General features: G+C 37.8%; 2 protein-coding genes across 4 annotated transcripts in view; one reads left to right on the top strand and one right to left on the bottom strand.

Annotated features, from left to right (window-relative positions):
• Nucleotides 1–1,359, top strand: part of LOC119742632 (kinesin-like protein KIF16B) — a 76,313-nt gene extending 74,954 nt beyond the window's left edge. For all 3 annotated transcript variants that reach the window (XM_038218763.1, XM_038218761.1, XM_038218762.1), the window contains one exon: nt 378–1,359. In XM_038218763.1, coding sequence (XP_038074691.1) covers nt 378–533 — 156 coding nt within the window. In that variant the 3' untranslated portion in view covers nt 534–1,359. The remainder of the gene's footprint in view (nt 1–377) is intronic.
• Nucleotides 1,360–6,756: 5,397 nt separating this feature from the next.
• LOC119742985 (protein unc-79 homolog) overlaps nt 6,757–14,751 on the bottom strand; it is a 58,377-nt gene continuing 50,382 nt past the window's right edge. Inside the window, exons 45-51 of the mRNA XM_038219281.1 lie at nt 13,939–14,120; nt 12,664–12,829; nt 11,503–11,586; nt 10,739–10,879; nt 9,633–9,710; nt 8,442–8,486; nt 6,757–8,044 (exon numbers count right to left, since the gene is read on the bottom strand). Of these exons, the coding sequence (XP_038075209.1) occupies nt 7,862–8,044; nt 8,442–8,486; nt 9,633–9,710; nt 10,739–10,879; nt 11,503–11,586; nt 12,664–12,829; nt 13,939–14,120 (879 nt within the window). The 3' untranslated portion in view covers nt 6,757–7,861. The remainder of the gene's footprint in view (nt 8,045–8,441; nt 8,487–9,632; nt 9,711–10,738; nt 10,880–11,502; nt 11,587–12,663; nt 12,830–13,938; nt 14,121–14,751) is intronic.

Raw genomic sequence — 14,751 nt, 5'->3', positions numbered from 1 at the left:
ATGCTAATCCCTCGTGTCTTTTGTACACACACAGAAAGTCCGTGAAGTCTATAGAGGTGGACCGTGTGTTGATCTTGAATTGGCCGTTGTGCACATCCTATTGTTCTACAATTTACGCTCCAGTGCACACATTCGGAGTGTTGAAACATATGAGGTTGCGGGAAGAAATATCGTACAAATACTGTTGAAATGACTCTTGTGAATCAGTATATGTGGCGTTTGGCTGTATACCAAAAGTTGGCTGGAAAAATTGTCAGCAAAAATAATACTGGCGTGAAGTGGTTTTTTAAACAGGACCTTGAGGTAGGCAACTCTCTTAAAGCAAAAATGGGATCTTGTTGATGTTTTATTTTCATTTTGTTCTTCTCGTCTTTCAGGTCTATTTGAGGAACTTCATCTCAATGTGCATGAAGGTTCCATCCTGTCCCCTGGCCCCTGGACCTGACCGAGTCCTCTCCAAACAGACACTCTGCGACTTTGCCATGTTCTTCCGCAAAGGAGCCTTTGAGACGACCAAATATGGAACAGGATGATGCAACCATGGTGACAAGATAGACTTCATGCGTTCAGTCGAGTCAGAGGGCAGTGGTTTTGTATCGCTGGGGTATTAAACCAGGTGTACATTTATTGTAAGTAAAAAGAAAAATGGAACCGCGCCCTCTGTGATCCATGCAATGCATAAGGTCCAAGTGGTGTTGACCTTGACTCTCATTGTGATATTTTTACCGTATACCCTCACAAATCGTTTAAAATCCACAAAGAAGGTTGTGTAGGATTTACCAGGATTTGAAAAAGATGGATCCCATTAACAGTTTGTTTTAGTAAGGTGTGATCACCATTGAAAATACAGAGAATGTGCCATTTTTTTTTGCCCCTGTGACATTATGTTCCTTAATGTGCATACTAGGACCTAGGGGCTTATAAATCTTGCAGTACTAGAAATTTGGTGAGGTACAGAGTGCTTTATTTTGCCTCAGCTTCACCTCGGGAAAATTGAATACTCCACAAAGTACATTGGGAGGCTAGCTGTACTACATCCCTCAAAGTAGTCAATATTTGTATACATTGTTGCTCAAAGCAGGCAATATTTGAATACTATATCACTCAAAAGCAGTCAATATTTGAATACTTTTATAGCACTCAAAAGCAGTCAATATTTGCGTATCTCTACCCCGGAATAAGTTAATTATTTCATCCCGGACTATATTTATATTATTGAATGACTCTATTTCCCATGGAATGCATACCGGTACCATTCCATTGCAGGTAGACGACTGCTAACTGAATGCCACTTAATTTCCAAGATCAAGTAACGTTACATGTACATTCCTTCTTCGTTCCTTCAGTACTCAACTCAAATATAATAAAAATGAAGTACAGGTTTACGTTGTTCCTTGATATTAAAATCATTAACTCTGAGTTACTTAGTAGATGGTGAAAGTCCAAACCCTGCTCCAGTCAATTTTTTTTTTCAACTTTATAAAAATGATAATTAAAGAGCTTAGTGTTTCCGTCTGAGGTTTATTTCAAGATAATTTTGTCAAACTTAGCAAATAACCTTATTTGTGTGTGTGCTTGGGAAAAAAGTACCCTCAGATAATTTAAAAACAATTAGCATAATGGTATGAGGATAGAAAGGATAGTTTTGTGTATCAAATATTGGTAAAAGGATACCATAGCATATAATACTGTTATGATCAGAGATAGATATCTTTGGATTATTTTTAAAGCATTATTTGTGCTTAAAAAAAAACTGTTTTAAAGTTATCCTAATAGCGTGCAAAACTATTTGTGAAATGATTCAGTGCAATATATTCAATAATGAATATAACTAGAGCTTATACAGATTTCTAAGGGAGTACATTCTTTGAATTCGCTTTATTCCATTACCAGCAAATTTAGCAAAATAATAAAGAAACAGCGGGGAACCAGTCAAAAGCAACATCCATTGAATTACACCTTGGCTGGTAACCTGTTAAGCGAATAGGTCTTTTGCGAGGTCTCATTCCAAAACCGGTCAACTTTTCCCTGTCTTTAAATTTTGTCATGTGTTGTTTTTATTTTAAAAGCTTTGACCTTTTAAAAAATTGCCATGTCCTCTTCTTAATACAATTCCTTGCCCTTTATTAGTTGATTTGTTAACCTTATTTTATTTTAAATTAACTTTATCATGCTATCAAAAACTTTAAATAACAATTATAAATATATACGTTGTCTCGTCCATTTTTTGTAGAACAAATTCCAATCCTGTCTTCTGTATGTTTTGTGATTTTTATGTGTGACTTAATCTTATTTGAATATATATCACAAAAGGGAATAATTAATGACCATATTCTTGTACTAAAACATATGTCAAGAAAAATCATGTTCATTGATTTGTCTGATGAAAAAACATTGTTCTATTTTGTGTGGCATTGTTTTAAATATAAAAATACATATTATTTTTTTTCAAACAACTCCTACAGGAGGGTTTGGGTTTTAAACATATTTTAATTTTATTAACTGAGAGCAGAATTTAAATTGTCCACAGTTTGTTGCCAGTGTCATAAGGTACATGACTTGGAAAAAAACGCCAACGTACGGCTGGGTAGCTCAGTTGATAGAGCACCGGAACGGTAATCTGGAGGTCGAAGGTTCAACCCCAGCTGTAGTCAATTTATTTGTTCAACTTTATTATTATTCAGTTACATAACACGAACATGTAATGTGTGAAATGTCTGTTGGCCTGTGGAGATTCTATTTGTTTTATTGGTTGAACTTTTAAATGATGACCTTTTTGAGAATTTATTGATAGAAAAACACTAAGCATGTCTTTACACGTAAGATAAAAATAAGTTTGCTTAATTAACCTTGTTTATGAGCAGGGTGTGAGGTAACCCTAGAAGTACTAACATTAAACAAAAAAACACACTTGTTGCGATGCCTTTTCATTGGCTTGTACAAAAACATGCAATTCTTCAATCACTGTGAAAGGAAAACATGTCAAAAGAAATTAATACGTTAGAGATGAGATAGCATATTACTTGCTTGACTGTATGAAGTGTGTGATACTGTCAATTCAGTTCTTTTTTAAGGATTTTGGTTATTTGCATCTTCTTGCATATACGTTGTGCACAGCACTGCTGGGTCCCCTTTAGATTGCTACAGTCTTGTGCAAGGAGAACACATACATGCACACTTTGAATTTCCCCGCTGCTTAAACTTTATTTGAACAACTCATTTGAATATTCTTACTAAATTAACTTATTATGAACTAGGAATTTATGCTTGAGTATGTGTTGTTTAATTTTTAAAATGTGATGAACAATCATGGAAGATGAACAAATTGTTGAAACATAATGGTTGTATAGACTTCAAGTTTTAATTTATATTTTATTCAAGTCAACATATTGCAGGCATGCAATTTTTTTTAGTAGCAGATGATTTCTGTGTTTTTAGTTACTTCTCTTGTATGCCGTTTAAAACTAAAACACGCTGCAGAGAGTCGTGCAAAGCATGGAATTTTGTAACTTCCCAGATGCAGGTCTGTTGTTGGAACAAGACAAGATGTGAATGGTTGATCCTGACCAATGTCAAAATGTGCCTTGAATCATTGAAGTTGATAATTGATGGCTAATAATGTTCGTATTTTACCGTCTTTGTTGTTTTTTGGGTAAAGTGTCAGTCAAGGGAATGCTCATTGGTTTGGAGTTCATGCAACTTGCAGTTAAGATTCCCGATTTCCTGGCTATCATCAGAAATGCTTAATTCTATTTTTGTACCAGTTCTAATTAAGGACATAATATAACAAGGCCCACGATTTGATTTCCACTTACTTCAAGGCAAATTTAGTGTTGTAAATTTGTTTGTGAGCCTGATTAATTAATGACCTTGCAGAAGTGAATCTTTTCAGTTCATGACTGAAATTATTATAGAGGTTTTCCATTGTTGTTTTGCTAGGAGGATTTGAAGTTGGTTCTGAATGGAATAATGACTCATGGAAGATTCTTTGTTATTAAAAAATTGTGGAGTTGCCCGATCCCATTGACCAATCCCAGTATACTACGACAATACACTGAGGCCCCCTTCAATGTGAAAGCATTGTGCATGTTAATGCACAAAGCAACTGCCCTGTGATGGAGTATCTGAACAATAGCTAGCACAATGCTTTTGCTGTTGCAGGGGCCTCAGTAATGGAGGTGTTAGGTACCCCAGAATGACGAAAGTAACTCCAGAATGACATGTACGTTTTGTACATAGGGCTAAATCCAGGCAAATTTTCTTCATATTCAGTTTGCCATTCTAGTACTTTTAATGTAGAGCTAATGTATAGAAATAGGTTATATATTCTATTTATGCAACACCTGAATAAATCCCCATCATCTGATTGGTAGGTCGTTGATCACATGTCATTGAAATATTCGTCCTAACCCACGGCCCGGCCGCATGCCAAAAATAGAAGTTCTGTTCCACGGTAAATAGAAGTTCCATTGCACGGTCACGATATTGGTGGATCTGACCAAACAGATGACAATGATTTATTCAGGTGTTGTAAATCAAAAACAAATAATGAATGTTTCACATTTGTGCAATGGAAAATATAATCTCATTCGGTATTTAACAGTTCCATTACACTCGGCTTCGCTGCGTGGAATGGAACATCCCATCTGTTATCTCATGAAATTATTCTGAACGTTGCACTCATAAACATTTGTCATTTGTGTAATGTTGAGAAATGTGGCTAATTTAATGTACTAATCTTGCCTTTCGATTGACTGATAACTGTTTTAATGTGTTACGTGTGCAATTTTGCATGTACCAGATCGGATTTGTCTATAGAACAAGCCATGGCAAATTCTGTGTGGGTTGTGTACTGTAAGGAAATATATCATGGTTGGAAAATTTCCTCGCCTTTTAAGATGAAATGGTTCTTGTTTAATTCCCTGATTTCTTTAGTTCGTTTGACTGAAATAACCAACTAGGTTTGCTGCAGTCTTTTCAGATATATTATCGGAGATAACCTTGGGGATTATTTTAAAATGGCATTAACAGCAATTTATATGATACATTGAGTGTAATTCTCTGCTTCATAAGATGTACAGAGCTAGAGAAATAAAAAAAAATATTGAAAACAAATAGTTGTCAGAAATATATTATTACTATTGTATTCCTTTCCTAGCTTTTATGAAACACCCCCCTCCAAAATGCCGAAATAAAAATCGCTTTATAAAAAAACTTCATCATGGTACCCAAAGGACAGACATGTGCCTCACAATTTGTTCACTAAAATAAACTGAAAACAACATATTCAACCTCTCATATATCTTTATTAATACCTGTTTTCCTGCTTCAATAACTATTATTTTAAAAGTGTCTTGTAATACTGTGCCGACTTATTCACATTTGACTTAAGCTAACAATCAGGATTTTTATACTTGATTTATTCAATAAATATTTCTCACATCTGGTAAAATATGGTAAACAACAACAGAGCAAGACAGCACCGATTTAAACTTCTGACATACCTTGTGACGTACAAAGCATAATATGAAACACATCTGCGCAGCAGAATTTATTGTAATGTCTGTAGCGATATAGACAATTGTCCAAGCTATGAGTATTCAATACTAAGACTGGTACTATTTATTTAGCTTCCCTTTTACGTAATGGCTCAAAACATATAGGAGTGACCTTTCTCGGTGAATTCTGTAATCGGCTTTAAAATGTGTTTTTCTACAAAAACTTGTTAATATTTGTAGTACAATTTGACCACTAGCACAACAATAATCAAAGTTTGGTTTTCTTTCGTTATCAAGCTTGCTGAATACTTGCAAAGCAAACGGCAATCAACAATAAATATTTATTTTTTTCTATCAACAGGAGTTGGGATGTTTAATTCTTTAAACAAGATGGAATATTCTTCCACTGATAAATACCAAAAATGTGCTTAATTTAATAATAATAAATAGTAACATGCAAAGAAAATTTTGTTTGATCTCAACAAATAAGAGCTTCGATCCTGAATACTTTACTTGACAAAAAAAACCCACTCAACAATAAATATTTTTTAAATTATCTCTAAATAAGAGTTTAAATGTCCTGATTCTTAAAAGAAGTATTCTACTGACTCATGAGATACATACAAAACCTTCTAAACTTAACATGCAAAGAAAATCGCACTTGACAATAGATACATGTATATTGTTATTGATCTATAAATAAGAGTTGCAACCAAAATAACAATAAATATTTATTAATATTTATATAAATAAGACAAGATGTTTTGATTCTTGAAACAAGTTGACATATTCTACCAATTTAAAAGATTAATATAAATACTGCTACATTAAACATTAACGACTAATGGGGACGGATGAAAACATACGGATACACCATACAAGATCTTATGAAGTTGTTCACAATTTTTTTTCATTCTAAAGCACACTCAAAATTTAAATAAATTACTATCATCACTCTTATACATAAGCATTCACAGATATCAATAAGGTTCTTCCTACAAAATAGTAGTAATTTGATACAGGACACTAATTTCATACTGTGGACTTGTACTTTTGTAAAGGCCAGTTCATACTTTAAATGCGAACGCAAAGCGAATTCGATGTCATGAAATACTTGATGCAAAATTCGCCAGCGTTTAAATGCGTCCAACTTTGCAGATTCAGTGTGAGTATCTGAAGGGATGTCACGAATCTGTGTTCGCATTCGCTTTGGCACTGAGTATGAACCAGGCTTAAAAAATGTTAATACATGTATTGGCAATGGTAATTAAGTATGATACTCATTGATGTGGACTACAATATTTGTTCAGAAAATTTACAGTATACATTTTAAGAATATATGGCACCAGATATGTAATATCTGCACTTTAAAAAAACATCAAATCATGTCATTGTAGACTCCCATCACAGCTCATTTAACTTGATAATATAGTTCTCTAAAGTTGGACCCTTACGTTTCAGCCATTTAAAAATTCAGGGTAAGGATTCCACAGAATAACGCATTTTAGGTAAAAAGTCTGTCACAAGCCAAATATGGCCCATCAGGCTGGCGTTTAGCTCCAGTTTCCTTGACCTGAAACGACAGAATATTCTCCCTAACCACTAGGCCACACTCCCCAAAAGTTCCACAAACAAAACTGAAAGTGTGTTTCTCCGTTATACTGGCATGAAACTTTTTCTTGCATCAGCGTTTTGCGGAATGTCCACGTTTTACTTTACAAAAAAAACGAAAAGAAAAAAAACCACACCAGTCTGGTATTACTGCGTTCCTACTCCTTTCACGTTTTAGCACTGCAGAATTTTGCACCGATAGCACTAGCACATGTATTAAATGTTAGGAAGTTGGGAGTAAGTGGAAAGACCTGAAGTGCCGACAGCTATGCAGCTAGAGAGAGAGGGTTCCCGGGACCAAAGTGCTTAATCCACCGCCGCCTGTTCTACGTCGGGGCAGCCACATAGGCTGGTAGTATGGACAGACAGGAAGAATTCAAGAACCTCCAGGCCTGTTGTAACAGCAATTTCTTCTGTGTGCATCGAATAAAGATGTGAAGGCAGAACACGCCAGGAAGTGGCTATGAATGACCATGGTGATCATCTCATAAAAGCATAACAACTTGCCAGACACTGCGTGCGCATTCTGTAACATACAGTCTGGCCCACAGACATATAAACGCAATGAAAATGGGTTTGTCTGATAGAACAAAATTACAGATTAAGGTCCACCGAAAAACAAATATCAAACACCCCTTCAAATGTTGGTTTGCTCCACTCTACTGCAATTTCTGACTTTATGCTCATTTTGTGATGACAGACAGGTCACAAATATCCATTACTCAGCTCAAATACCTTAGCCGTAACTATGTTTAGACAGTGTAGAATTGTGCGGCCGCAGAGGACTGTATCTCTATCTGCCCCATCTTGAACTGCAGTCTCTTCAGCCACTTCAGCAGCACAGAGGAATGGTAGGTGGTGACCTCCCCTTTGGTCAGACTTGGTGGGGCCCAGTTCTCACAGTTCTGCAGTCGCACCTGCAGGCTGCCTGGAAGCTACCATTTGAAAAAGAGGGGAGTACAAAAGTCATTTTGAGGAAATGAAATGATCAATGTTGATTTAAGAAAATGGTTGACATTAACAAAATACTTATGTTATAACACTCGCTTTATCGTCATGACTTTAAATATAAAAAAACAAAAGTTGTAAATGTGAGCAACAACTTTTCAACTCGACCACTATTGGACCCGATATCACTCGATCTAGCTTAGTTTAGTGACGGGCAATTGCTTTTACTCTTAACTGTAGCATCAGTTTTTTTCCTGAAATATCTGTTCTATCCACCTTGTTTTCCAACAAGCAGCAACTAACTTACATCTTTGTTGCTCAATTTGTTAATACTTGATTTATTTTTACATGTCGATTTTTACAATAAGCATAATTAGTCCTTACCTTGGAGGGATAGCTGAAAAGGATAGATGCCCACATTGGGAAAAGCTGTGACAAATAAAAGGATTTAAAATGTCAGTAAAACTACCTGATATTCTGACATAAGAAACAACAGGTCTATCCAATGCAACTGTCAGTCAGTCATAAGGGGGAAAGTTAAAAACACTGAACCACAGGCCAAATGCCCACTTTTCCACAAACACGAAAAGAAAAACAGAAAAACCAAACAAGTTTTAAAAAGCTTAGATACATTCTGGGATTACTATACATGTATTTTGAGTTTACCCTTAGGTCATGCACACACAAACACAAGACTTTGATTGAAACTTTGACCATGAAACGTAGGTTGAAAACATGTCACACAATAGCATAACACCAATACGAGAGAAATATGAGATTATGAGATTTTTGAAATCCGGGCTTTTTCTCCAGCTGTGGCCTCTTATCCTACTTCAGAGTCATTTGGAAGTCCTTACTGTTGAAACAGTCTTAGTCTGAACACAGACTCAAAATGGCAGATTATTGTGGACAGCCATTTAAAGTCTGATGCCAGCCAGTACGTCCATTGTAAGGTTGACCTATGATGTAGGGGTCAACCTCATTTCAATATCTAATCGGATGTGATGTACGGATAGCTCACACTACAGAGATGCGTATTAACCACGCATTCACGAGGAAGCCATTTTTGATCATGTTCCCTGAATGTATTTTATAAATTGGAAACTGTTGAATGGAATGGCACCAGACTATTTATGCATTCCAAGCCTCACTTTCATTTTTGTTTTAATGTGGCTTAAAACATTAGGGTATGTTTGATCACAAATTTTAAATTATGCATCAGAGCAGACTGGTATTAATTTGTTATGAACTTTATTTCATTGCTTTCATTTCTATTTGCAAGTTCCAAAAATGAAGATTTTACCTCGCTTTCAATTTAAATATGGCCGACTCGTGAATAAAGCCCATAAGATCTACAGTTAGCATGGTTAGGAAAATTTGTAAAAGGGCATGGCAACCAATAAGATATCAGAAGCACGAGGCCCTTGCTCGTCCTCATTTAAACATTTGTTATGAGGTCAGGTCTGCGGTCTAGAACCCATTTGGAGCCTGAAATCCCTTGTTAGCCAAACCTAGAGACCGACCTGGGATTTGGTAAACCCCTCATTGTAATCAAAAAGAAGTGACAACATGTACCTTGGTCAGCACAGAGGAGTTGCATTCCTGCAATGCTTCCATTAAACTTAAGAAGTGTAAGTTGACCATGTCTGCCAGCTACAACAAAAACAAGAGATAAAACATGGAAACTATTATTAACCTGAACATCCAAACTCCTCCAACTTTCCAGTGCATCAACGATGGTTACTTCCATCAGAGAATATCAGAGAATACAGGGTGAGTCAAAAAAAATAAGGAAGCCCAAATGGCGCCCCAACTTTTTTTTCAGAGAAGTTTTGCATGTAGCGCTTTCCAGATCTAGGATGTGAAAGCCAAATTAATAAGCTTTCTTTTAGTAAAAGAATCACTCATATCACTCATGTACTTTTGCAGTTATGGAATTTTGAACACAAGCACAATTTTAAAATTTTGTTCACGGCATAACATTTAAGGTACGTGATATTTCAGTCAAATAAAACCATGTTGTATCATGAAAACGATATCAGAATAATCCCACACAAATCGCCATGGTAGCAGGAGTATATACAGGCCAAGACTACAAACTCTTGACATTATAAAGCATGTTGTTTTAACATTTGAATCGGAACACGTTTAAATATAGGTTATGATAAGAGCCAGTTACCATGGTTGTGAGAGTGTTCCTGCATGGCATTACGCCTGAGGACAGACAACAAAAGGAGCACAAAGGGGCCATTGATCCTCGAAGGAAGGTGCCTATTGTCCTCGAACGCAGGTTTGTGTGCTTAGTCTATGGGAGAGTGTTATATTACAGGGACAAAGGAAAACACAAAGCCAATCCTCGGAAGCATAGCAAAAAACGACTGAGTGTTCTGATGTGTGTTTATATTTATAAGTTTTGGTTTTGCTGAAATACCACTTACCTTTATTGTGATCCGTTGACAAAATTTTAAAACTGTATTTGGGTTTAAAAGTCCAAAACTGGAAAAGTACGTGAAGATGTACAGGTTTGTTCAATTCAGAATAAAATTAGTCATGCATACTTTGCCTGTGCGAAGTACCCTCCCACTTGGGCTCTCAAAAACTGTCACAAAGCGCCTTGTACTATTCACACACTAAGTCCATAGATGAAATATTTCTTGGCCGTGAGAGGCGAGGTTACCTACCACTTTTGAATGTGAGAGTAGCTGCAGCACACCGGGCGTGACGCGACCCCAGAAGTCCATGACACTCATCATAGCGGTGTTGTGCTGGTCACTCTGCGGTGCGTTGATTGAAGCCATCTGCTCACAGTACATGGTCCATAACTAGAGCACATCAAAGAGATCAGGGTTTGATATCATGAAACTAATCGTAAATTAAGTAAGACTTGAAGATTTGCACGGTGGAAGTCTAAAGTTGTAAGGTTTGTGGTAACACCATGTATTCAAATCACTTTTGTGACTGTGTGTGGTTCCGAAAAGAGCCAGTTGTGTAACACGACATTTTGGACAGTATCCGCTCCGTTCACAAGTACCCCCTCACCGGCAAAGCAAGTACAGTTGGGGGTGACCGACCGACATCGTCTTGCCTGACTGCAATTCATTGCCGCGAAGCACAGCCACTGCGTGTGCATAGTACAAATCCCCTGGTGTACGTGCATCACACATAAGGAACGGTGCGCGTCAACCAGCGAAATGTCCCGCCCATGGGACGTCGTTGTTAGGTAAAAGGGCGCCCTCTTTTGTCGGCGCACGGAGCCCATGCTTCGCTTGTCTTCAAAAGACTTACAGGGTATCACAGGGCTTCTGTCAATCATAGCAATGAAGGGGTCTATGAAGGATTTCACTTAACTCAGTGCGAGTGTGAAGCACTGGAAGTGTCCTGTTAACCCTAACTTCAACAGAATTTATTTGGGTTGAAGTACCAAATGCTACAAAATACAATTTACCTGGCAGAGAATGAAGGCATGGAAGAGGGATGACATGTGCAGAACCGAGGCCTTGGATTGCTCCGCAAAGCCAGCCAGAATAACCTAAAACATCAAAGTGAGAAAATTAGTAACACCCCAAACTCTGCTAACATTACATTGAGCTGAAGTGACTCCAATTCAAAAGTTTCACAATTGACTAATGGTCAAAGCTGACTAACTTACACCATGCAGATGATTTTAAATTTATGACAATGTTTGCCGTGCAGTTGTGCAACATGCTCACAACTGCTTTCACAGTGTCAACTAAACAGAACTACGATCAATTTCAGCGACAATATTGACCAAATTAATCTACCAAGGCATTAACACAAGGTCTAGCAATCCATGCTTGCCAATTCCCAGGTTTGCAGCACTGGCAGTTATGCTGGCATTTTGACTGGTGGACATGATACCTAGCCACATGACACAGAAAAGGTTATGGCTGATGACTAGCGCCTCATGGACACAGACAAGACTGTTAAGTTCAGTTTGCAGGGTGCTGACATACATACATGTAGTGTTGTGGAGATCACAGTTTTAGATCCTTTGGTCAACACTAGACCGTATCAGAATCTCATTTCAGGGGCTATAGATCAACCGTAGTTGCCCACTTTTTGTGATCGCTGGGCTGGCTTTCCAGCTTTACTGGGACACTCCAAAGCTCGCTGTGGTATTTTACACAATGCATTCCCCTTTAGTGACATTCTAAGAGCTATACAAAATGCATGTATGATGGGTGTTCAGGCATGGAAGCGTTGAAGTAACGACAGACAAAACCGTCACTGTAATTTCAAAATCGTGTATTGTCTCTAGCTTTGACAATTACAAATATGTTGGAAAATGTTGACAATAGAAATAGCCACAGCACTGGACATGTGTTTGGGCATGACCCTCCAATGGAAACTTGCATTGTCAGCCTTGTTAGTACTTGGGTCAATATAGGTCAAGACCCCAATTGGTTTGTACACAGTAGGCCAGGAGGTGAGGAAGAAAATTTTGACCAGTTGTGACCTCTCAAATAGTAGGAGGGTTAATAATTTTTTTAAACCTAAATATTCTTGCAAAAAAGTAACATTTAAAATTTATTTGATAACAAGATGTACTGTGAATTACAAACATAACGGGCACCAGACTACTCACCTGTACGTGATCGGCGATGTGGTTACCGGCCTCTAGTGGGATAGGATGGCAGACGATGCCGGTTACCGATGAATTGATGGGACAGACAGCGGCGTGAGTCAGGGAACCAAGCAAGAGCCAGGACAGCAGACGCACGTGGGCGATGCAGTCAATGAATTCCTTGGGTCTGGGGGTAACAGATCGAACGACATTAGTCACTTTCAGGTCAAAAGTCTCAAAGCCAAACTGCCTCAGAGTCTGTGGTCACCGAATGCAGCAGGATACAACTGTGGCATTGTTCAATGCGACTAGCTGTCATTGTCTCAGAAGCGGCCGTTTATGCACTGGTGTTGGTAGCTGAATGCATCAAAGTGCACCAGACTTTTCCACCTGATGCACTGTGTTGCGTCTGGCAGGGTAAGGGTTAAACAATGACATTTATCAGGCTGATGCTCATTGTTGAAAATTTCCTTCATGAACCAGTGTCCACTGTTACGTGCTTCTTCTTAATAGCATTCAAAGATTTGCATGATGTCATCAGCAATGATGCAGTACAAGAAATGTGAGAGTCATTTCAGCCTTTGCCAGATTTTGGAAGAAGAAAGTGAGGAAAAGAAATGGATGCAGAGGGTTTTCACTGACTGTTTACCATAATTGTTCAATTTGTCTTTCACTGTAAATGCATTCTAAATACTGTGAAAGCTCAAACTTGACTGTACTAGGTCAGTTTTATCCAAACAGGTACACAATTAGGGAATGAAAAGTAAACGCCCTCCTGAGCACATCCTGAGACAGTAACAGTTAAACAAATTTAGGCATGAAACAGAGTACAGTGATACAAATAACTTGACTACTACAAGTCTGACTCAGGAAACAATGTAGTATCCTGATGCCACTTTATAAAAGTATGAAAAACAAAACTTCGATCTTGTTTCTCAGATAATAACTTTTTGTATGAACACTGTAAGAATTACATTTCTCTAAGCGAGATTTGAGATTTTTTGGGGAGAGAATTATTGCCACGATATTGCAATCTACCATGTTTACATTGATTGGAAAGAGGCCCTCTAGTGACCAGGCAAGTTTGTGCTGTCATTAGAGCGCCTCTTCACATTGATGTAAACATGGCAAACTGCAATATTGCGGCAGTATTTTTCCAAACATATCTCTTAGAAAATAGCATTTCATACAATGATCATTTGATAGATTATTAGAAGCAAGATATGACTACTCTGTTGCTAATACAAGTAGCGTAAAGTAGCGTCAGGATACTTCATTTCCCCCCTGATTTCTTACCCCTGTTGGACAGCAGACGGCGGGTGGTACAGCCAGGGTAGGTAACGGTTGACAGCCTTAGAGGCGTCCCGCTGACTGCTGCGGGTAAACTCCAAGGCTATGATCTGGGCAACGCCTGCCTTCAGCTGGCTACCTAGAGTGTCCTCGTTAAGGTTCTGATGAGAGCCTCCTTTCATCTTATCCTGAGAAAAAGAAGGGTGGGTGGGATGAACCAGGGCAGAGTGGAAAGCAGGGGCTTGGTCTAGCTTGGCCAGTCCAGTGTCCTCTGTTACCTCACTGACTGACTGTCACTTGTGACTCGCACTGGTCATGTAGCATCTAGACCACATGTGCGTTAGTCTGTTGCCCCTTGTTTCATGTACTTTCATGACACATACAGTGATTATCTTGATAAGTCCAAACCTGTTAACTCAAAACCCCTTCTACCTCAAAGTAAAATCTTATTCCCATCAATTGTTGTTGAATAAAAAATCCATTGGATATGAGCCAATTGCCTTGAGGTTTGACATATGGAGATTCCACTGTATGTAGACAATACATCAAGTCTCCATACGAATGGGGAAAGTGGATTTCTCATTTTCATCACGCTTACCGCTACAGCTTATTCTACGAACTTTTTAGCCGTTCTGAATATGTAAAATAGAATTCTGTGCACTCTGGGACCAGCTTTTCTTTGCTTGTCTATTTTGGGGTTCAATTTCAATATCAATGGTTGATACTTTGGTTGACATGTTTATCCGTTAAGCAAAACTAAACATCTTTACCAGCATCGCAAGATGATAATTTTAAAAATCAGATCAACATCTTCAGGAA

The sequence above is a fragment of the Patiria miniata genome, unplaced genomic scaffold (assembly GCF_015706575.1).
Source record: "Patiria miniata isolate m_02_andy unplaced genomic scaffold, ASM1570657v1 HiC_scaffold_6, whole genome shotgun sequence".
In the NCBI taxonomy this organism is placed as follows: domain Eukaryota; kingdom Metazoa; phylum Echinodermata; class Asteroidea; order Valvatida; family Asterinidae; genus Patiria; species Patiria miniata.
Note: the sequence above shows the minus strand (reverse complement) of the source record. Positions and strands in the feature narration are given on the sequence as shown.